The sequence below is a fragment of the Theobroma cacao genome, chromosome 4 (genome assembly GCF_000208745.1).
Source record: "Theobroma cacao cultivar B97-61/B2 chromosome 4, Criollo_cocoa_genome_V2, whole genome shotgun sequence".
In the NCBI taxonomy this organism is placed as follows: Eukaryota; Viridiplantae; Streptophyta; class Magnoliopsida; order Malvales; family Malvaceae; genus Theobroma; species Theobroma cacao.
The window spans coordinates 31,263,640-31,285,914 of record NC_030853.1 but is presented as its reverse complement, the minus strand read 5'-3'; the positions used below and the strand labels follow the sequence as shown (position 1 = coordinate 31,285,914).

The following is a 22,275-nucleotide window of genomic DNA, read 5'->3' as shown; positions in this document are numbered from 1 at the left end:
GTGCTGGGGGAAAGATGTTTTATGGGCTTTAACGGGCTTTTTCGTGTGGGCAATGGACTTTCAACTCTGCCATTCTTTCTTTTTTTCTTTTTTTTTCTCTATAATTTCAATCCAATGATTAGTTTACATCACATTCATTCATATGTTAGAAGCCAATTATAGTAAAATCTCGATAAATTAATAATTTTAATTAAATATTACTTTTTATCAATCTCAATTTGAGATTAATTAAATAAATTAATAATTTGTTGAATTTATAATATAATACATTTTTAAAAAATACATATGTCTCACATTATATATAAATTAATAATCTTTTTATACATCAAAATTATATATACATTTAACTCAATTAAGAGATCTTTATAAAATATAACTTCAATATTACTTATTTTTTCTTAAAATTGATATATTTTTAAACCGTATCTCCAACTTTTCTTAATGCATTAAGAATCTCTACTATAATATTCTTGCATTATAAGAGAAAATTGATATTGACTGATAAATACTCTAATGAACTTTTGATTGTATTTGATATTGTTGTTTGACTCACTTGCAAATTAAACTTTTCTGACACCCATTGGTGCAATTGCTTATAAGTGCAATTTAGATTTTATATGTTATATTCACACAATACTTTACACATTTCATCCGTTATTGTTAATTTCATTACACCTTTGAGATGAGAAGTTATTGTTTTTAGTTTTATTCTTTGTGATACTGTATTTTTGTAGATGTTTTTGCTTGACTTAATGTTCATAAGTATATTAATTAAGTATACATCAAATGTAATTTTAATTTGTGGTAAAAATGAATAGATTCACAATTTCTATTTAGTAAAACTAATTACATTCATGAACTTGTTTTAGTTAAATAAATACATAGAATAATGATAATTCGTAATCGGTAATTAAGTAATATTTGTATAATCATAATACACAATATATGTATTAAGTTCAATATTTTAAAAAAAATAAATAAATAATACCTTGATAAATTAATTTTTTATCAATTAATGTATAAATTAATAAATTATTAATTTATCAATTAAATAATATTTCGATTTATTAATAAATTTATATAATCTCAAGGGTATTAATTTATAAAAGTTTTACTGTATTAGATAAGAAATCTTCAGTATTTGCATTCAAACAAGACATGTTAATCCATACAGGTTTCATTTATCATGTTGACATGCAGACAGTTGACCTGTTTAACCCCATTAATGTTGATATGCAAAACAGTGAACCTTGCTCACAAGATGTGCAAATATTGTCACAAATCTTGACATGCCTGGTTGCAACTTGCAATTAAGTAGAAGGATGTCACAATTTTGAAGAAAATCGTGAATCCCACATTGATTATGTATTAAAATAAAATTGAATATTTAACTATTCATACTGTCAAACTGTGAGAACTTTTGGTAAAACAAAACCATGAAATCCAATAAACCAAAGAGAACAAAGCATGTATTGACCTAAAAGCTAAATTATTACTGACCTTGAATCAAAGACCGCATGCATTTAATTAGATTATGCTGAGGAATTACATAGAATTTGCAGTAAATGGAGGTTACACTCTTTTAACATTTTACAAATTTTGAGTCCTCTTAAAACAAGTGTTCTCTCTATATCAGTATTCGAGCAATGCATCCCGCTACATCAGTGCAGAGGTCCACCGGTGCACCATAAAAATGGCTTCTGTTGGTGTAGGGCAGTTCTTTGAGGGTTTGGGAAAAACCAGAGGAAGCAGAAAATCTATTTGGTATTATGAATTACCTGTGTTCCAGTGCGTTTCGATTGGATACTAGAGGGTCTTGGACTGCACCTCTGGATATAAGATCATGATTAAAGAATAACACTATAACAGTTTATATCGTCGTGAAAATGGCGTCGAACCTTCTTGCCAATCTTCCAAAGGACCTGAGTATTTCATTTCTCGTTTTCTGGCTGCTTCTTGTAGGGCAACCATGACCAACCTTTCGGCACTCCCCTGCATTTATAGAGGTTCATGAGCAACACCTTAAAAACCATATGAGTAATTCTCATATCCTAATAAAACTTGACTAGAAGCGATTCATTTTGTGAATGGTAAACGAGAAATAGTAGTTTAACTGGCTCGGTAAAGCATGGAATTTGTAAAAAGATGAATTCATAAATGAAGATAAACAAAAATTTAGAATCAATATGATCACAAAATGAACACAAATTAGCGATTTACAAGCCAGCTAAAATTGCATATTCTGTTGTGTCTAAAAGAGGGGTAGAAGGGGGAAGATTCTAACACACTGAGTCAGAGAGGGAGTTAACAACAAATTGTCAACCAAAGACCACGAAAAAGCAGTTCAGTATCAATAACAATGGAATCAGAAATGGGGTTGGCCACATAATGATCAGAAAATTGAAATTCTGTATCAACACCAACCATAGAATGCAAAGACATCAAGAAGTCTCTCCTAATGAATTTTGGAATTTGCAGGACATCTAGTGCCTAGAGCATATGGCGTGAAAACGCAAAAGCTATTGTGCAAGAAATTATGCCTTCAATAAGCATAGAAAATAAGGACAAAATCTTACTGCACGTGGATGATTGTGGACAATATCCACAGCTTTTTCATTGCTCAAGTGTTCCCATAGACCATCAGATGCAAGTATAAGGAAAGCATCATTTGGTTGGAGAACATGAGAAATAATAGTTGGGTTCGCACTCAATATAGGCTTGTTCATTGGTTCAGGAAGTCTGAATTTTCCATTAATTAGTTCCCTGTCATACCGCGCATGTTTCATATAAACATCGCCTATAGATCTAGAAACCTGCACCAAATACAATCATGAAATTCATGACATGACATGACATGACGAGTTATGAAGGAATGCCATGAGATTGAGAAACAAGGCATAATACTAATAAGTCTAATCAGTTTTGAAAGACTTTATATGAAAATGAAATCAACCAATAATAAAAATTCATTATTTTAGATGATTTTAAAACCAACATGCCTTATTACGGATAGTGAAAGCTCACTTTTGTTTGAATTTAAGATAAGAGATAGTGAGAATCCTAGTAATTAATCAGGTGGAAGTGTCCAAGGCCATAGTGTTAAATAAGGCCATTTTTAAGCCATCCCTGATCCTGGATATTGGGCTCATGTTACTATTCGCCGTCAGATATCGAACCTGCCTTTTTTTCGAGCTAGATGGCACTCAACACTCTTTTGCTCATTTGCCTAGACAAGTCTCTCTGTTCTTACTTCGGCATTTTCATTCTGGCTTTAAGAACTTTCAAACTCCTGAAAGAAAGTGGGTGGGCTGCCAACACTTTTTTAGCCTGCATGCCATATAAACAAGAAAATGACATAAAATTGACTTTGCCAATGTTCCACTGTCAATTATTTTCAACAACACAGTTCTTGTCTCCGTAGTTTTCTTCAGTGGGGTCGATTCCCACAGGGAAATTTGTCAAATTTTGTCATTGGATTTTCATTTCTCTAATTGTGTCAATCGTGCATCACATTTAGGGGACGCTGCGAAAAAACCAAAATCAATCTCGCGCCAAGATAATGTTACGCCATGGCACCGTCCAGCTCGATGCCTGGTTCCCGCAGCCATCGTAGCCGTAACATCGTAACGCCAAGAAAATGGGGTCAATTTGATGACATTCGAGGTATCAAAATATGCATATCAGATGCTTAACAATCCGATACTTCCTTGTGTTTGTGCTAAGGTAGGGTAGTTTTCTTTGGATGCAGCCCGGTTTTTTTTTTTATATATATATATTGCAGCTGCGGTGTGGTCATTGGCTAGTAGCTAGAACTCTAGCAATTCGAGGCCAGTAGGCCTACTCTTCTTTGAAAGGTAGTGGTCCCGATCGCGACCAACTTGGATTGGTCAACATGGGCCTTGAATTCAAAGTGTTATTTGCAAGTCACAGCCCACGGGATTTGGTTTGGGCTCCTTCTGAACATTTGGGTTTGTTGAATCAACTTAAGGATGAACATTAATCGGTTTAAATCGAAAAAATCAATTGAATTCGATTATTTCAGATCTTTTTTTTTAAATTTTGATATTAACTGTTTAAAAGGGATAATATATTCAGTCAATTTTTGATATCTAAAACTTACAATCGAATCAATCAAATGATTAGTTATAATATATTTTAAATATATCTCATTCAAAATGAAATAATCCATTGAACAAATCAAGATAAATCAATTTAGATTATTTGATTGATTCAATCTTTTAAATTTTAAAATCGAAATGGATCAAATGCTTAATCTTAAATCAAGTTATAATTGATGATTCTACTCTCTAATAGATACTCTATCTCACCTAAAGGTCTAGACTCACCTTTCAATTTGAAAGTTCACTTTATGACTAGATAAAATGCCACCTCACCTCAATAACTTAAACATGATTAAATTTTATTTTTTTATTATTAAACTAAGGTCAGATTGTATTTTACAACACGAGATCACATAATTTTTAAATAAATAAACGAATTCAAGCTTTAATTGAATCATAATAGTTTATTGTTAACCGTTATAAACTAAAACATGAGTATTAATTTTTTTAAGTAAATAAATGGACTCAAGTTTTTAATTGAATTTGTAATAATTTATTGTTAATCGTGATAAAATAAAATATAAATATTAAATTTTATAATTAATTGAATATAAATATTTTAAAATTAACAAATACTTTACCCGTTAGTCATATTACGGCACATATTTGGACTAAAAGCAGATACAAGAATAAATATCCCATGGCCCAGTCTGATTATGGACCATAAAGACTTCCAAATATTGCAGAACCTGAAAAAGCAACGTACCCCTAAAATAAGTTCCAGACAAACTGGCTTTCTGCATTTGGTATCTTAAATTCTTCCATCTTCCTCTCATCTCCAATGGCAGTATTAACTTGGTTGTGGACTTGTGGGGTTTGAAATTTCTGTTTTCTTTTATTTTTTCTTCATTTATTAGGAATTGTATTAAGATTTAAAAGTTAATTAAAACAACAAATGCAGTGCTAAACTAGTCTTTAACTTCAACATATGCTTCCCTAAGGAAATGACTTTAACGGATGAATTTGTAAAAATTAATGCCTTCATTCATCATACGTTTTCAAATTGCAGGTTTCTGATCTAATTTATCTTTCTAATAAACAGTTGGAAAATGAAAACCATGTAGGACATGCTTGATTTAGCACTTGATTAAGCATTCAAAAGGAAAAAAGGAAAACCAGCTGCCATAAAATTAGACTCATGAACAATTGATTAACGAAGCTTTTTGACCAACACATCAAGTTCTTTATGTACCATCCAAAGAAGAAAGTATTCTAAACCTTTTAACAAATCACCCCATCATTTGCTGTAAAATCACCCGTTAGTGAATTATATACGTGAATAACCAATCAAAGTCTATACTTTTTGATCACATTGATGCTACCGGTTCCGCCAAGTTTCTGTCCGAAAACCTTCTTTAACTTCCCCAACAGCCTCCTAGCAACTCCACCCGTCTTTCTGGCTCTCGTCTCAGTGACCTGCTTCTTGGACGACTTCGGTTTCTTCTTCTTCTTCTTCTCCTCGACATTCAATTGTTCGATGGAGTTCCCCAAAGAAGCCCCAGCCTTGAGAAACGCTGCAGCCAGCTCCGGGTATAACTGTTTCAGATACCCTTTGAATTTCTCAGACACATCAAAACTCCCAGAAGGAAAATCAGCTGATGATGTTCCTGCAGGGCCATCGTTTTTGAAGTACCCAACTTTGACACTTCCGTTTGCGTAACTCTTGCAAGCCAACAGGATCGAGCTCCCACGCTCTCTGAAATGCCCAACAACGAAACCTTCAAAATTCTTGGGAGGCTTCCTCATTAGAAACAACATCTTCTTGCAAGACATCACAAAAACATCCTCGTTATAAGCAGCAGATTTTTTTTCCCAGATGGTCTTCCCAGGCCAAATCCCATGACCCGGCTCGTTAAAGTAAGGCTTCTCGTTAAGAACCAAAGCTTGGATGGAAACCAAAACCTGAAGCACGGTCGACTCTTTGGGGTTCCATTTCTCACTCTTTCTACCACTCCAGGTGTTGATCAAACTCAAACAGACCCGGCCGTTTGCATACAAGTTCGGGTTGATCCGGAGCCCGAAAGATCGGTAATGGACAAGGGGAGGTTTAGTCGGATAATCAGGCGGAAATGCTAAGTCGAAGAAAAAGAGTCCGTCGTGGTACGGAGTACCTGCTGCCCCGACGATTGCAGCTCGTAAGAGATCGAGGCGTTTCTCGTAGACGCGTACGATGATGGACTCTGGGAGGCTTTTTTCCAGGATTCTCCATTCTTGCATGATCTTCTTGTGGACCCCGCTCGATGCGTTGGCGATGGGATCCGGTTGGGCGGATTTGGTTTTGGACTTGGAGTTGAGGAAGTAATGGTCGGAGTCATCTGACACGACGTCAAACTGGCGGAAGACGTCGATTTCTTCCACTTCGCAGCTGCCATTTTGGGACATGGAGTGAACTGAAAGCGCCATGATTTTGTAGTTTCATGGGATTTTTTTGTGACAGAGATGACTATGAGAGTTTTATTATCAAAAGCAACGGACAAGCTTTGTTTTTTTCTTTATTTTACAAGGAACTGGGTCCCAACAGCTGAAAATGGACGGTGATTTTCATATAGTGTACTTTGATTGGATGGTGTCTGATTGTAAAGCAACCTTATTGTGGCCCCTTAGAGAGGATTGCGGAAAGTAGTAAAGTGGGTCCATTTGAACCGTTGATCAAAGCAACTTAATCCAGATCAAAGATGCCGTGTTGATCATGGAGATGCGAAGCATAGAATCAAACAACCATGCACCCAAGATTTTTACCCGTAGAGACGTGCCGTTTGGATTTTGCCCAAGCAATTCATAAAGAATATACTTTACATCAGTGGAAACTGATGAGAATCAGCACTTCGGTTTTATATTTTATTGACCATTTCCATCGCTATACGTTCCTGGCGCTTCAGCTTTCTTTGCTTGTCCCTTGGCAGTTTCGAGCAATGCTCTTGTGAACTTCACATGGCCCTTCCAGGATGTTACAAATTTCCAAAGAAAAAAAAAAAGTAGCCTGTTTTTTATGTGTAAAGTTGTAACTTACCTGCAGTAGGTTTTACGTCTGAAAGAATACAAAAAAAGTGCTTCTAACATATCAGATGAAGGTAAAAAACAAAGATTTACTAATACTAAAAAAGAAAACCATTGCCCATCTGAGTTCTATGTTTGTAAATGGTAAAAAAAGGTAGAAGAGGTTGGGATAAATAATAGAAGAGGTAGAAATTCACGTGCGAGTAAATGCTTGTTCTTGCTTAAACTAATCTTCTGTTTGCACATGGAAAATAATGTTACCGTCAGCCTAGCTGGAGCTTCTTTACCTTTTATTTCTTTCTGTGCTTCTATCTCTCTACTAAGTAATTGGTTTGATCTTTTGTATGCATATATTGGCCTTAAAAGAGAGACCCAACCCAAAGTGCCATATATTCAAGAACATCATGTCGTGCGAGCATCTGTTTGTCTAGACCTTTTCTGCGCCTTGAAACACAGTAATTAGGCTTCCTTTAGGAAAGTGTTTTGGGTTAGTTATGTTAAAGCAAACTCCCCTGGTATTTTCTGCCATCCTTTCCTTGAACAAAGTTAAAGCACGGCTGATCCCATAGGCCAAATGTTCTACAAGAGAGTGCTGCTTAGGTAGACTTTAACGTGCAGAATTCCATATGTGTCAGCGAAAAAGACAATTATTGTTGGATAGCACTCAACTTTTCCTTTATTAATATGCGTGATCACTTAGAAGGGGTTAGCTACTGTAAACCTTACTCTCAATCAGGAGTTATTTATTGAAGTTATACCCTAATAAAACAGTTAAAAGGACTAAATTTCATTTCGAAGGAGTCTTTATTGCTTTCACTTTTCGCTGTCTATTGCTTTGTTCTCCTTTGGTTAAAATACCAAATAGCTCCATGGAAGAGAGAGTTAAAGCTAGCCCTGACCATAACAAGATGAGCCTAGCTAGTCTTCATTTTTGATTTGCTACCAAGGAATTTTAGAAAATGCAAAGCTTTTAAATACTGTTACATGACGCATGCTCAGGAAAGATTGGTACCGTGCACATGAAATTCTGCTTTGCTTGACGTGTATTTTCATGAGGTATAGTGCACCGAAACATTCCGTTCCAATCTTTATGAAATTTTCTGATTAGACTCGTAGTCAGATTAAGGCTATTCATCCATGGAGGAAGAAAACACAAAGCTCTCCACATCTCAAAATGCATACATAAACTCTAAGAGAAAGAAAATTTTAACCAGCAGTTACCAGCCCGGAATAACGATTGATAATCCTACAAATTGAGAACTAAAAGACCAAAAGAAAAGATGAGATGACTAATCTAGTAAAGATACTGTGTTGCCTACCAGTTTTAATAGACATCGGTCGCCCCTTTCTTTTCTGCTATCTAATAACTCATGATCGCTTCCCAAAAAGTTTTTAATCTGCTGATAATACCTTTCACTGGCTTTTGTTGAATGTCAATATCATTCATTAGCTTTTCAGGCAGGTTTTGCAGAGGGGCTCCGATTCCATTGAAGGCCTCGAAAAGATTGGGATAGAGCTCGTCCATGGAGTTCTTGAATTTCTTTGATATCCTGATTTTTTTCTTAGAAGATGGTGCGTTAGAATCATCACCGTTGAAGAAGCCGATGCAAACGCGACACTCTCTATAAGCAATGCAAGCTCTTAATATGGTGCTTCCGTGCTCACGAAAATGTGCAGCAATGATCGCCTCGAAGTTCCTGAGCGGGTTGTGGAGCAGGAAGAGCATTGTCTTGCAAGACAACGTGAAAACATCTGCATTGTAATTTTCCCAGGACCAAGCTGGTTTAGCTCCAGGCTCGTTGTAGTAAGGTTTCTCGTTCAGCACAAGCCCCTGGAGAGAAAGCAAAACCTGAAGAATCGTTGAGTTAAGAGGGTCCCACATCTCAGTCTCGTGCCCTACCCAAGTGTTGAGCAAGCTCAAACACACGAAGCCGTCGCCATACAGATTGGGGTTCAATCTGAGGCCGAACGAATGGTAACGTACTTTCGGAGGCTTGTTGGGGTAATCGGAAGGGAATAAAATATCAAAGAAAAAGAGGCCATGGTGATAAGGAGTCTTTTCAGCACCAATGATCGCGGCCCTGAGCAGATCAATTCTTCCTTCGTAGACCCTCACAAAGATTGATTCAGGGAGATGCTTCTCCAGAATCTCCCACTCTTTCATGATCCTGTTTACAGAATTCTTGTTATGCACTTTACCGTCGTTGACGTTACTCTTCTTTGACATGGCACGCAAATGGTAAAAATGATCTGAGAAATCAGTTACATAATCGAACTGCTTGAACTTTACCCCAACTTGCTGCAGCCCTATATGCATACAGATCAGCAAGAAGAAACAAATTACTCTTGACAGTTCGACTGTAGAAGTTTGTGATTTGATTCACAGATGAAACTTTGTCCACCCGATTTTAATCAAACCATCTTTCTTACAAACATTAAGAAATCTGCCAAAACGGAAGATATAGCTCTAGCAGGTGAATGTAAAGGAAGTTTACAAGTGAGTTCAAAGAATACCTGAAGCCATTGGTTCAGGATTGCTGCTCCTTTTACTGATGTCTGCCGCCCTTGAGAAGCGTCTAGAGTTGAAGAAAACCAGTTCCCTGACCTCGTAATCTTTTTTGTAACAGCCTTAATGTGGTTTTTACGGGTTTAAGTTCATCTAGGACTCTGAGGATTTCATTTTTATAATTAATTAATTAATATGTTTTTTTTTGAACTGAAAAAGTTCAATAAGCCCAAACCAAGTAGAAGGGTGGTGGAGGTTTGGGTATATCCACTTTTTGGTTTTTAGGGACAATTCCAAGATTTTCATAGTGAGGTTAATTCCCTGAAGAATTTCACTTGTTCGAGGGGCTACTAACTAAGAATTGGTTTGAATTCAAAATTGGCATAAATAAATGTAATTAAAAGCAATGAGAAAGATTGAAGATAAAAAGAAAAAAAGAATTTAAATTAGCATGTTTCTATGTGAAAACCAAACCTCTACATTCAAGTTTTGGCAGAGCAAATTTTTATGTAATTGAAAGAGCAGGCTTTAGCTGCAACCAAGAATTTATTTATTCATTTTATTTTCCTCCAGCCTAGGTGGCTCTAACATTTTGGTTTTACAACAGTGACTAAGCAGGAAGAAAAGAATTTCCATAGATTACAACTTGGAAGATCGTTTCTTGGAATTCCGTCCAGCTATGAATTCCTGCATCTTCTTAAACTGCTCTGTGGTCATTCCATCGTAATACTTATGAGCCCTCTCCTGGAAAAGAAAATGAGAACATTACCATGAATATGCATAAAAGATCAAATAAATTTTAAAGAATGTTCATAATCAGCCTCAATCCATGCGCCGACTGCTCTGGTCAGTTCTTTCATTGACTTCCCATAATCCCTTCAAATCTCTATGGCTGAAAAGTACATGTCTATCAGTCCTGTCTGGTGAACAACGTTCTTAGAGATCCAAGAAAGAAAGGAAAAGTCGTGGCCTTCAAGGAATAAAAACGGGGTAAATGAAGAAAGGGAAGGAAAACATAGGACCCTCATCCTCATAATTAGTAAGATGCTGTTGGCATATCGACAAAAGCTGCCAAAGCTCCTTCTTTTAAAGGTAATGTGAGGACCCAACTCATTTGGCAGATGCACAAACTTACAAAGGGCTTAGCCATAATGCAAACTGTTTCTGAGTTTGACTTTGTTTTGCAAACCAGAACAACTTGAAGCTATGATTGCGAATAACCAAGTCCATCTCTGTGTAAAACTAAGGAATGATATGATTTGGCACTATGAAAATACAATCCTCAAAACCTTAACCAACTCATGCTTGATACATAAGATTAAAAATGAATTACCTTCTCCAGAGCGAGAGCGTGATGGAGATCCAACTTGAATCCATCATTGATCACAGACTTGTACCTGACAACCATGTCTTGGTTATTCTTCACAATTGCTCCTGCAAGTTGTCGAGCTTTCTTCAACAATTCACTTTCATCGACGACATAATTCACAAACCCCAACTTCTCAGCCTGCTCAGCTGTCAAAGGCATGGCTGTTAACGATACTTCACGAGCCTTGTTGGGTCCTATGATGCGTGGAAGCTTCTGGGATAAACCCCATGATGGAAATATCCCAAATCTACAAACAACAGTTTTCAAAGGCACGAAATCAACACATGAATGCATTTAATCCTACCTTTAAGGAAAAAAAAGAAAAGATTGAACCTGGCATGGGTATCCATGAATTTGGCTCCTTTAGCGGCGACCACAATATCACAAGTTAACGAGATCTCGAACCCAGCAGTCACGGCGAACCCGTTGATAGCTCCGATAATGGGTTTGGGACACAGTTCCATCTGAAAAACAGGGTCTGACTCCGGGTCCTTGACGTCACCCTTGAAAACTTCCTGTGCCACCGTCAAGTCCACGCCTGAGCAGAACGCCCGCCCAGAGCCGGAAAGGATGATGACCCGCACCGAGTCGTCTCTTCCTAGGGCCTTGAAAGCCTGGGCCAGGTCTGTTATCATGGGCCGAGTCAAAGAGTTGAGAGATGCAGGTCGGTTGATGGTGATGGTGGCGATCCCATCGGGTTCGCTGTTCACAAGGATTAGTTTCTCCGACGAGGATTGGCCCATTATTCTTGTTTTTTGTTTTTCCAGGGTTTAGTTTGAGGAAAAGAAGAAAAAAGAACAGAGATCTTTTGAGTTCAGTTTGGTCTTAGAAGGGCTATCTGCTTATGTCTTGGATTGCGTGTACACTATGGCATTTGCAAGTGACAGGTGCAGGTCTACGGATAAGAGGTAAATTATAAGAAAACAAAATAGGATTCTATAAGGTTCAACCGATTAAATCATTTAATAATAATATTTATAATGTAAGATCGATAAGATAAGTAAGAAAATTACATATCTGCCTCTTAATTTAGAAATGAAATTAAGAAAATCGTATTCGAATAAGCAAAAAGTATTCGTATGTTAATTTTCAGGTATAAACCCTTGGCTGCTCTTTTTTTTCCCGAAAAACAGGCAATATACTGTAAAATTTCATTTATGCAGTTCTAAAAACGCTGAAGGTGGCTGTAACTGCTAACAGGCAAGTCAAAAACTGGAATAGATAAATAATTCTACAAGGTTCTGCAGTTCCCATTCTCCAAACTCTTTTACCAGGTAGTCTCCAAGAGGAACAGACAGGCAGCAAGACTAGAATGAAAACTCAAAAGCAGGTAAATTAATCATTCAGAAAAGAAGTGAATTATTTCGTACTGGAGAGTGGAGAACAACAAGGGGAAAAAGGCAACAGTTTCTATTGGATGCTGCATCCACATCTTTTCTTTCTTGGGATGTGTAAGCTGTTAGATTGTAAGAATTTCCCCTTCCTGACCTCCAGAGGAATGATGATTCTGTTGGTATTGTGGCGCCTGCTGATCGTTTTTCATTCTTCTGAACATGCTGATCAATCCAATCCCCAGCTTCCCTCAGCGTCCAGAAATATATTGGTCAACTGATGATTATTGGTTGGGTAGTGCTGTCCAAATTCTGGAAAGCCTGCTGTTGGACCGCGATTCTCCACTCTGCTGCGGTTTTACTCAATTCAATCAAGTTGCCAATTGTATCATAGAGAGGCTTAATAGCCAACCAATTGTGTTTCTAATAAGCTTAATTTTACAAGCATTAGTTAGAAATCAGAATTGGGGCCTCAAAAAATCTAGTTTTTAACTCTTTCTATAAGTTTTTTGTTTATCAGTTTTATCTCCCCTGTTGTCCTGATTTACTTTCCCTTCCTGCTTTGCTTTTGCAGCTTTATTGTATTGACACCAGGATATTTCGGCTTGCTTGTTGGATAAATTGAAAATAAAACAGAAAGAATTGGTTCTAAACCGCAAGTAATCAAGACCAACCATGCCTATTGCCTAACTCATCATCCTCATATGTTTGTTCATCAACCATCATTAGTTCAAAGGGTATTCTTGTGGTTTGCCAAGAACCAATCAATTTGCATTTTCTAATTCAAACAACAAAATTTTGAAGTTTATTTCAGCTGATTAGCTGAACAATGGACAATTACTTGGGTAAAAGTCCTATTTACTTCAGTGGTAACTAGTGCCATGTAGTATCACTTGTACTTTACTGTCGAATGAGCTATCAATTCTTCGCAGAAATATTTCTTTATCACACTTTTTCTCATAATTAAACATTAACTAGTTGCCGAATGTTCATCGGAGTAATATCATTGGAGTCACCATCCAGGAGACGTTTTGCTATGATGACATTGGCAGCATCCGAAGGATGGTACGGATCCCAGAAAACATACTTAGATCTGTCTGGACAAACTTTCGATGATGGGCCACATGGGATCAGGCCACCAAAGTTACCGGCAACATAGCAGCAGGCAAAGCTTCCAGTGTCAAAACCTGTTAAAAAACAGAAACCATTTCAGGACAGGTCAGGCAAATTTCCATCTACTCCTGAGAATGTCATGAAAAGTTCAAAAGATTTACAGCGTTGGGTACCATATGATTCGTAATTTTGTAAGATATCGTCTACTATGTGGTAAATATCTGCATAGACGAAAAATGATCCCTTCAGGCTTGTGCTGAGCTCTTTAACAAGACTCCTCAACTCAGTATTAAATAGCTGAGCCAGCTGATTCGGACGACTAACACAGCTATCTGCTGCAGTTGGATTTAGGTCTCTCTCATATGGTATACAACCGATAGGACCCACATTTACTACAACAATCTTTCTAGCACCCAAAGAGTAAAGTCTCTGCAAAAAGTATCAAATATGTAAAGCAAAACTCCTTCATGGAACTATAACATTTGAAATGAGGGCTTTGGTTGATATCAAAGAGTTTGAGTTTAAATATACAGTGAGCTGTAGCCTGAATCTTCCAATCATGGAGGCCACAAACACTTCTGGAGGAACCAACTTCTGCTCCTCAGCTGAGACTACGGGTGTAAAGTAGTTATTGATGAAATCATTGGAACCTATTGTCACCGAGAATAAAGCACTTTGAAACAGCTCTAGAGCTGCAGGAGCACCTATACTCGAGATAATATCTTGCCTGGTATTTTCAAAATTGTCTAGCTGTGCGTCAAAGTTGATTCGACCACCCTGTCATTTCATGCATATATTGAACATGGAAACCATCAGCTAATGTAATCACCAACAATGGTTGCCATTAATTCCTGCGATTTAAAATCAAATGGTTCAAATGGCATAAACACCTTGGAAGAAACCTTACAAAGATTTTTCCAGTGTGATTGAGAATTCCACCTCCGCCCGAAGCATAATTAACCCCCTGAAGAACCACAGGTCCTCTGGTTGTGGGAGCTAAGTAAGGAGGAGTAAAACCTGGAGAACCCAATTCCTGGCCTGCAATTGGGAAAAGTATATATAATTTACATTGAACTTTGAAAAAAAAAAATTCATGCATGGAGGGAGCAACAGAAACTGCAACTTGCCTAAAATGTCAACGATTGTTCTTCCATTGGTGAATCGTCCTGTTGGCCCTCCGAAATCAATCCCATTCGGAGCATAATTAGCCTTGGACAACGATGCGATGTAATTGTTATTCCCCACATCAACCAAGGAGTCCCCGAAAACAAAGTTAGCGGGAACATCCTTAGCAAAGCAGGTTTTGAATAACAGCTCGACTGTCACTACTTGGAACACAATCCCAATAATGATTTGTCTATTTGAGAGCTCACTCATAATGAAGCCAAGTACAAGACTGCAAGAAAAACTGTACTTTGATTCTGTATTGCCCCTTGCCAAATCTGATAATCAAACTTACAACTAAAAGAAAAAGCAAGAGAAACAATCACCCAAAATGAAAAAAAATGGATAGAGAAGATATCGAAAAGGAACTGAAGTGAGCTTGTATAGTTCTTATCCAGAATCAATCTGGGTAAGAAACAGGAAACAAAAAGAATGCTGTCCTGATGAAAGTTAATCTAACATCAAACCACAGATTCAAAAGGAAAATCACCCAAAGTTTTTATAGATAAGCAAATTCTGCAACCGGTAACAGGTGGTAAGTGCAACATTAAATGAACTGAAACATCACAGTGCCAACCCCAGGACATAAAAAAAGAAAGCTAAACGTTTCAATGTTTTGTTAAAAATGGAAGTCATGGGTTCGGGTGCTTGGCTCGCTAGTGGGAGGAATATTAATTTCGCCAGCTACTAACTGTTCAAAGATTCAGATCAATTTATAAATTATCACGTTTTATCACAGGTCTGTGATTCACGGTAGTCAGTCAGTGTTTCTTTAACAAGTAAGTGGTCATTTATTACTTTGGGTCCAAAAAAATATTAATTAATTTATGGGGATTTTAAGAAGTTATCCTAGAATAATAGTTCTCGGACTTGGTTCGGTGACCAAATTTATGATACTTTTTTTTTTTATGATTTTTATCATAATTACTCTTCTTTTAAGAGTATAAAGTCGGAGGAAAGATTAAATTGAACTGTTATAAATTAATTAAATTTTATGTTATTTTATAATTTAATGTATAATTAATAATTTAACAAATCAATCATTGAATTTAATTACTTACTCGTATCTATCAAGCACATAAATTTTAAAATCAACCTAATATAAACCCATTGCAATGATGAATAGATTTCTTCCAATCTCCATGAGAGACTAGAGAGAAGGTAGACATTACTAATACATGAAAAATCTATTATAAATGATAGTGTCTTAGTACAAACTATTTGATGACTTGAAATATATTTTTTAATTAAGAATGCAATAATGGTTTTATTTTTCTTTAACTTTACTAGACAAATTTAAAAAAGAATGTCTATTCGGTTTTGTAGTAATTACATTTTAATCAAAAGTTTAAAACTTTTTTTATTTACAGAAGAATAATTCGAATTTAATTTTTTTAAAAATTATGTATAAATCATTAAATCAAATATTCAAATACTTATAATATTTTAAAATTTTATCCCTTCAGTATTATCTCTTTTTCATAATTAAATGTCAACTGTGGATGGTGTGTGCAACAAATAATAATGGGTTTATTGGTTGCTTAAATCGAATTGTTGACCACAGATGCCGGGGCCATCTCGCCACCCGTTCCATAGGGGGACTAATTCCAGTGCATGGTTCCTGTGTTTAAACAATTAAATTTCTGAGGCTCCAAGTACAGTTACATTACATGATGAAACTGTTCACCAATCTGCAAAACAGGAACTTTGAATCTAATTTTCCTGTTGCCATCACTTAAGGGATAAGGTCTTAGTGCTTGTTCCTTAGGTTTCACTTCTTCGGCACATGGAATTCAATTCATAATTAATCAACTCTAGTTATGGCCCGTCTTCCTGGTTCCCAACCAATGAAAGCCCCCCCCGAAGTTGGGGCTAGAGGTTGGCCCTGGCGTAGACTCAGCCACCCTATGCCACCGTCTGCTGTCTGTCCTGACCAGCTCTGGACAACATCTGCTTCCCATGAAGTCTTGTGCTGGTGTTCGTGTTCCCAGTTTTGGTTAGGAAGCCGGTGAAGTTATGGGTCTAACTTGGTTCGAGGCAACGGTTCTGAAATTTTCATATCCATTGATGTTTCCTTTGTCAGCTAGGTAGAAGCTATGGGTGGTTACCACTCACCTCCTCCCCATTTCACTTAGTAAAAGATTGCCTTGTAATCAAAGATTACAAGGATTATTATGCAGTTGGTGTTCAGTAATAATGGTCTGTCGACTGTCTCACGAGTAAAAGATCACAAAATGAAAATTGCTAATTAACTTACAGATCTGGTTGCCTTGCCCATGAAAATATAGCTGTATTCCAAGAGGCAGAACGGCACATGTCACCGTTTTTCAACCCTTATTTCTGAAAGGTTCAACCGCAGTTCACCTACTATAACCAAATTGACACTTTTGAAATGGAAAATTTTGCCTAACATATTTATTAGGAGGAGGGAACATGTACAGAATGGTGTGACAAGCTGACAATATTAGTAAGCTGACTCACCGGATGCCTAATATACATGGTACCCAGACTTGCATTTGCATTTTACAGCTGGAACCATTGACATTTTATTTTGATAAGAAAGCTAACTAATGACGGTGTATAGATTCTACATACAGACGGTCCATTAAATATAAACCTTGTTCGATAGAAAAAAATGAAGGAGAATCAATCAACCTTGTGGATAAAAGCTGCAGTTCATCTTTCTAGGAGAGCATCTCTAGGATTTTCCAGGGTCTACGATATCCTTTTACTAAACCAAGTCTCATTTTGTATCTCTTCCTTCTTTGTATGTGATGGAGCTGTGCAAAATCAATTTAACAATTGTGATTCAAAATCCTTCCTGTCCCATTCATTTCATCACGATGAACAGCTCAGGAATACACTAATTGCCGGATGTTCATAGGAGACATGTAACTTAGGCCACCATCCATCATATACCTTGCTGCAATTATATTACTAGTTTCTGTCAAATGGAATGCATCCCAGAAGACGTACTTGGTTCTGTTGGAACACAATTTAGATAACCAAAAGCAGGGGACTAAACCCCCATGAGCTCCAGCACTGTGACAGCATGCAGAATCTGCATTTTGAAATCCTGTGGAAAAAAAAAACCACACATACCATCATAACACATAAAAATGCTGCTAATTAATCCTTTTATCATTTTTGCCTAAAAGGTAACAGGGTGATTTAATCTGCACTCCGAAGAGCTGCGTATCTATGCTCTTCATTTGGTGAGGCTCATTAGGCTTTCTGCAGCTGATATAACCATCGTAACCAGATGTACCCACCCCTCCCCCCAACCGAAAGTCAAAAGGCAAGCAACATCTGCATATACCATTGTCCATTTGTCCTATCTAGCTATCAACAGTGAGGTAAAAAACTTTGCTTGAAATTTGCCACATGGGAATTCAACTGGTGTACTAAAATAACAATCCTGAAAACATTATACACACCATATGATTTGTAATTCTGAAGGATATCTTCCAGCATTGCATGAATATCTGCATAAACATAGGTTGAACCCGTGAGATTTGCTGTAAGATCCATCAGCAGGCTCTTCAGTCCACTGTTGTATGACTTGATTGGCTGATTTAAAGAAGCAACACAACCTTTTACATCAGGATAAGTATCTCTCTCATAAGGGCTACACCCAATTCTTGGAATATTTGTCACAACAATCTTCCTAGCTTCCAGATGATAAATTCTCTGCAGAATCAAAAAATATATATTACATTTGTAATAAGATTTCAGGCAGACCAATTGAATTGAAGTGAGCTTTTAACATAACAGGATTCCAAGAAAATCTTTACTGTAAGTTGGGACTTGAATTTTGACGTTAGAATGTTTAAGTATGCTTCTTGAGACGATAGATTCTGCAAGGAAGTCATTTGCTGCCCAATTAAGAAATCATTTGCACCAGTAACAACCATAAACAGAGCCTGATGCATTAGAAGTCTTTTCGCTTCCCGCCTGCCGATTCTTGAGACAATTGTTTTCTTAGTTTCCTCAAAGTTACTGATTTGTTCGTCAAAGCTAATATGACCACCCTGTAAATTATGCATGGATTAACAGTTGCCTTTTATATCCACAAGATCTAATTTCTTAGCTGATTCTGCATCAAATTCCTCAGTAACTCATTACATTTTCAAAAATTTGCATGGTTACGTATGTAATAAGGAATCTTACCCAGACTGTTCCAGTGTTCTTCAAAATACCAGATCCAGAGGAAGCATAGTTGACTCCTTTTAGAACCATGTCACCGGTAGTGGTTGGAGCCAAGTATGGAGGAGTGAAATTTTTGACACCCAAATTATATTCTGCCACAAACAAAGTCAAACAACAAGCTTCAATCTGGACTTCTGTTCTTTCTAATGTCAGCTAATGCTTCAGGCAAAGTAACTTGAGGCACAAGGTAACAGAAGAAGCCAACTTGCCTAAGATATCAATCACTGTTCTACCATTAGTAAATCTTCCAGAGGAACCTCTCAGGCCAAAGTCAATTCCATTTGGAAATGCTGCCTTTGCAATTGTCTTGATGTAATTGTTGTTTCCTACATCAACCATGGAATCTCCAAAAACGAAGATTGCAGCAATGTTTTTGGCCAATGTGATATCAAACAAAAAGAGGAATGCTGCTGAAATTTGAAACATAACTTCGAAGATGAAGAGCATGTTCAATACATGATACACGTTGAGATTGGATTTTTGAATCATCGATGCCATAAACAAGTCTTAGAAGAACTGAAGACACACACTGTTGGGAAGGAATGCATGATAGACCAACCAGATTTTGTAGCTGCACCTAACTCATCTGAATGTTTCCTTTTGCATATTTGCAAATTTATAATGTTGGGAGGTGGGCTTACCTTTTCAGATAAATATTTCACTCTCTTTCTGATCGAAAAAGCTTGCTTTACAAATTCTCCTTTGTGCACATAATAATTTCTTCACTCTCGTTTTTATGGAGCGGCTACTAGAATCTTCCACAATGAATTACACGTTTCAAAATCTTTTGGCATATGATAGTACTTAAAGAAAGAATACAAAGAAAAAAAAAGTTTTTGATTTTTTTGACTTACAGAAGAACTCACGTTCACTCTTTAATTGTGTGTAAAAACTAGTACCTTTGTTTATTATTTATAGACATATTAGGGATGTAGAGATAGGATATTATGTTTAAACTTAAATAAATTAAATTTAAATGTAATTAATTTTTATTTAAATTTAAATAAATTAAATTTAAATATAATGGAGAGATAATTTAAATTTATATCCTATATCAAACATTTATTATTAATTATTCAATTAAGAAATATCAAAACAATATCCAATATTAATCAATTGAATATTAGTTAATTATTCACAAATAATTAATAAAGTTGCATGCTACGTGGACTCACCACATTTAAATGCAACATCTAACAAATTCATGTTAATATCTTATAATTTGTAATTTGACTAAGTTCATTCTCATACCAATACTCTCTTTTTTTTTTTTTTTTTTGTTTTTGCATAATTTGACTAGTAATTTCTTTTGATTTGCTTTAATTCATTTCTTCTTTGAAGAGGAGAATCAGGTGTGAGTTTGCCTTTACACAGAAGTGTTGGCTCTGAAGAAAAAAAAAAATCAGTTAAAAGGGTTAGTAGAGATAGACCCTTGATGTTTGGGCTCAAGAACCTGAAATGTAAAACTCTGCCATTTGGTGTAAAATTAATAACTAAAAAGTAGAAAATGACTTCAGTGTTATTGATAATTGGCCAAGCAGAAAAAGAGGAAAAACGTAGTCCAACAAGCTTAATTATTGCTTTTCAAAAAAAAAACAAGCTTCATTATTATCAATGATCAGGGTAGAACCAACAACTGTGATCAGTTTATTGCATTGCAATTCTTTCTAATTACACCTTGTTTCCCAGTTACAACCCCGGAACAAGATAGTTTCACAAAGGCAGAGGAGAATTCCTGGAAGAAATCATCCTGATTAATGGAGAAACGTTGCATAACGTGAGCTGTTTGCGGGTCTAATGCCATTTCAGCATCTATTTTCAGTACTCCCCGGCCTCCCATTGCATTAACATAGTATTCGTTATCAAACACAAACGTGGTAGGATCGTTGAGAACAAAGCTTAAATTTGAGGTTAGGGGTCCCCGGCGACAAGTTAACCTCAAGAAGGATGCAAAACCAGGTTCCATTGCTCTAAGCTCACCATTGTTGGAACTGTAGAGACGGTTCTGAATGTTTGAACAATGCGTAATCCCTAGGGTGTGGGCACCTGAAAAAGGTTACAAAGCAATGTTTCTGTAATCTGTAGATAGCTAGTGGTATTTCTGTATGGGGAAAAAGTATGCTTTAAAGTTCATGTACGTTGAGGCCGAAACTTGTCAATATTTAATTATGCACGTTCAAGAAATACATGTGATTACCCAAAATGGCAACAGATTCTGCTAGAGTCATTCCTTTCTCGGCGAAAATGTTAAGCATGTCAGCTACTCCAGCTGTTGCAGGAGGCAGCACTGTATCTGCAAGTTCATAGCTGAGGGTTTGCGAAGAATCTCTCCGTCCCAAGGGAACCTGTATCCGTGGCCCTCCAGTCAGAGCCACTGCCTCTCGAGCAGCCAATATGAGAATGTCAGCACAAGAAACTTGTTGGGGGCATTGCGCTTCCACCATTGATTTCAAAATGCTTATCAACTCCCTCTTTCTAATTCCAAAATTCTTAGCTGAAGCCATCTCCGTTGGCACACTTCCCTCTCCAGGATCAACTAGAATGGAAGCATCACAACCCTGAGGAACAAAGCAGAAGGTTTTATGGTTTTATTGTACCATTGGCTCAATCCCTTGAGGCCTCGACAACAAAAGGCTTGTATATAGTAGCAGAGTGAGAGCTAGGTACCTGAACTTGGCAGTCATGGAACATAAGCCTTAACAAAGCTGCTGGTGAAGTGGGATCGGTGAGAAACATAGCCTGAAGGCCATCTTTCACAATGTCCTCAACCTGTGGGCACGATATCTCATAGAAATCATAAGAGAGGCTGCAACCTTCGACCCCAAACCTAAAATGAAGCAGGAAGAATACTGCAACTATGGTTCTCATAACCATGGTCTTTTGCAGTAAACAGTAAAAGAACTTAAATTGCAGATGTTGCTATTACAGACAGAGAAGGACTATAGTTGTTTGGCTTTTTGGAAAAGTGCATTGCTCTTGCATATCTTATACCAGTTGGGACCATAGATTTATATTATTACTTTGCTATTTGATTATTATAACATGTAGAAGTACAGAAATTTTTTTTTTTTGAAAGGTGCAGAAATATTAATTTGGGCAGTTACTAATATTCTTTCCTTGATGTGAATGGCAGTAAATTTCATCAGAGGTTGCCAATTACCACCATCTGCAGTATCAGGTTTCTAACGAAAAATAGTACTAACATTCATCTGGGAAATGGAGATTACTTACTATATCAGACAAGTTGTATGATTTTTACACTGCACCAGAACCGCAGGGCTGGGTGGAAGGTGTTTTCAACTTTTTGGGAATAATGCTGAATTTCAACTCTTTCAGCTTCAATAATTTACTTCCCCACTAAAAGTAGCTCTTAACACAACACCTCTCTCCCTCAAAATCTCCTAAGTTGTATACCAGGGGGAAAGCCAGCAGAATTCCCATAGTTTTCTTAATAACTAGTCACAA

The 22,275-nt window shown here is 36.7% G+C and overlaps 7 protein-coding genes across 7 annotated transcripts; all 7 read right to left on the bottom strand.

The window, feature by feature from the left end:
- On the bottom strand, nt 1,562-2,825 carry LOC18603669 (probable protein phosphatase 2C 42; the record flags this gene model as incomplete). The annotated part of the gene is given in 4 exon segments (XM_018119144.1): nt 1,562-1,870; nt 1,872-1,919; nt 1,921-1,992; nt 2,577-2,825. Coding segments are annotated over 4 exon segments (465 nt in total), but the record flags the coding sequence as incomplete, so codon positions are not given.
- LOC18603668 (putative ubiquitin-conjugating enzyme E2 39) lies at nt 5,224-6,870 on the bottom strand. The gene has a single exon (XM_007035762.2). It carries the CDS (start codon nt 6,522-6,524, stop codon nt 5,409-5,411), a length of 1,116 nt encoding a protein of 371 aa, XP_007035824.2. The 5' UTR covers nt 6,525-6,870; the 3' UTR covers nt 5,224-5,408.
- On the bottom strand, nt 8,193-9,839 carry LOC18603667 (putative ubiquitin-conjugating enzyme E2 38). Its single transcript, XM_007035761.2, has 2 exons — nt 9,633-9,839; nt 8,193-9,425 (listed from the first exon to the last, which is right to left on the bottom strand). Exons 1-2 carry the CDS (start codon nt 9,640-9,642, stop codon nt 8,479-8,481), a joined length of 957 nt encoding a protein of 318 aa, XP_007035823.2. The 5' UTR covers nt 9,643-9,839; the 3' UTR covers nt 8,193-8,478.
- LOC18603666 (probable enoyl-CoA hydratase 1, peroxisomal) lies at nt 10,087-11,866 on the bottom strand. Its single transcript, XM_007035760.2, has 3 exons — nt 11,327-11,866; nt 10,958-11,240; nt 10,087-10,368 (listed from the first exon to the last, which is right to left on the bottom strand). The coding sequence occupies exons 1-3, from the start codon at nt 11,734-11,736 to the stop codon at nt 10,264-10,266; spliced, it is 798 nt and encodes a 265-aa protein (XP_007035822.2). The 5' UTR covers nt 11,737-11,866; the 3' UTR covers nt 10,087-10,263.
- LOC18603665 (GDSL esterase/lipase At4g16230) lies at nt 13,063-15,079 on the bottom strand. Its single transcript, XM_007035759.2, has 5 exons — nt 14,565-15,079; nt 14,345-14,475; nt 13,969-14,214; nt 13,611-13,866; nt 13,063-13,511 (listed from the first exon to the last, which is right to left on the bottom strand). The coding sequence occupies exons 1-5, from the start codon at nt 14,812-14,814 to the stop codon at nt 13,288-13,290; spliced, it is 1,107 nt and encodes a 368-aa protein (XP_007035821.2). The 5' UTR covers nt 14,815-15,079; the 3' UTR covers nt 13,063-13,287.
- LOC18603663 (GDSL esterase/lipase At4g16230) lies at nt 17,049-19,257 on the bottom strand. The gene is made up of 5 exons (XM_018119143.1): nt 19,020-19,257; nt 18,772-18,902; nt 18,396-18,632; nt 18,039-18,291; nt 17,049-17,677 (listed from the first exon to the last, which is right to left on the bottom strand). The coding sequence occupies exons 1-5, from the start codon at nt 19,255-19,257 to the stop codon at nt 17,454-17,456; spliced, it is 1,083 nt and encodes a 360-aa protein (XP_017974632.1). The 3' UTR covers nt 17,049-17,453.
- LOC18603662 (peroxidase 29) lies at nt 20,453-21,684 on the bottom strand. The gene is made up of 3 exons (XM_007035755.2): nt 21,478-21,684; nt 21,008-21,368; nt 20,453-20,856 (listed from the first exon to the last, which is right to left on the bottom strand). The coding sequence occupies exons 1-3, from the start codon at nt 21,682-21,684 to the stop codon at nt 20,453-20,455; spliced, it is 972 nt and encodes a 323-aa protein (XP_007035817.2).

Excerpts from the sequence above, each read along its gene's own strand:
- LOC18603668 (XM_007035762.2), bottom strand. The coding sequence starts at position 6,524 with ATGGCGCTTTCAGTTCACTCCATGTCCCAAAATGGCAGCTGCGAAGTG.
- LOC18603666 (XM_007035760.2), bottom strand. The coding sequence starts at position 11,736 with ATGGGCCAATCCTCGTCGGAGAAACTAATCCTTGTGAACAGCGAACCC. Across the intron at positions 11,241-11,326 it reads TTCATGGATACCCATGCCAG|ATTTGGGATATTTCCATCAT; the intron begins GTTCAATCTTTT and ends TGTTGTTTGTAG. Across the intron at positions 10,369-10,957 it reads ACGCTCTCGCTCTGGAGAAG|GAGAGGGCTCATAAGTATTA; the intron begins GTAATTCATTTT and ends TTTCTTTTCCAG.
- LOC18603665 (XM_007035759.2), bottom strand. The coding sequence starts at position 14,814 with ATGAGTGAGCTCTCAAATAGACAAATCATTATTGGGATTGTGTTCCAA. Across the intron at positions 13,867-13,968 it reads GATTCAGGCTACAGCTCACT|AGACTTTACTCTTTGGGTGC; the intron begins GTATATTTAAAC and ends TACTTTTTGCAG. Across the intron at positions 13,512-13,610 it reads ACAAAATTACGAATCATATG|GTTTTGACACTGGAAGCTTT; the intron begins GTACCCAACGCT and ends GTTTTTTAACAG.
- LOC18603663 (XM_018119143.1), bottom strand. The coding sequence starts at position 19,257 with ATGCTCTTCATCTTCGAAGTTATGTTTCAAATTTCAGCAGCATTCCTC. Across the intron at positions 18,633-18,771 it reads AGAACACTGGAACAGTCTGG|GGTGGTCATATTAGCTTTGA; the intron begins GTAAGATTCCTT and ends CATAATTTACAG. Across the intron at positions 17,678-18,038 it reads TCAGAATTACAAATCATATG|GATTTCAAAATGCAGATTCT; the intron begins GTGTGTATAATG and ends TTTTTTCCACAG.
- LOC18603662 (XM_007035755.2), bottom strand. The coding sequence starts at position 21,684 with ATGGTTATGAGAACCATAGTTGCAGTATTCTTCCTGCTTCATTTTAGG. Across the intron at positions 21,369-21,477 it reads TCCATGACTGCCAAGTTCAG|GGTTGTGATGCTTCCATTCT; the intron begins GTACCTAGCTCT and ends TTTGTTCCTCAG. Across the intron at positions 20,857-21,007 it reads AGAATCTGTTGCCATTTTGG|GTGCCCACACCCTAGGGATT; the intron begins GTAATCACATGT and ends AACCTTTTTCAG.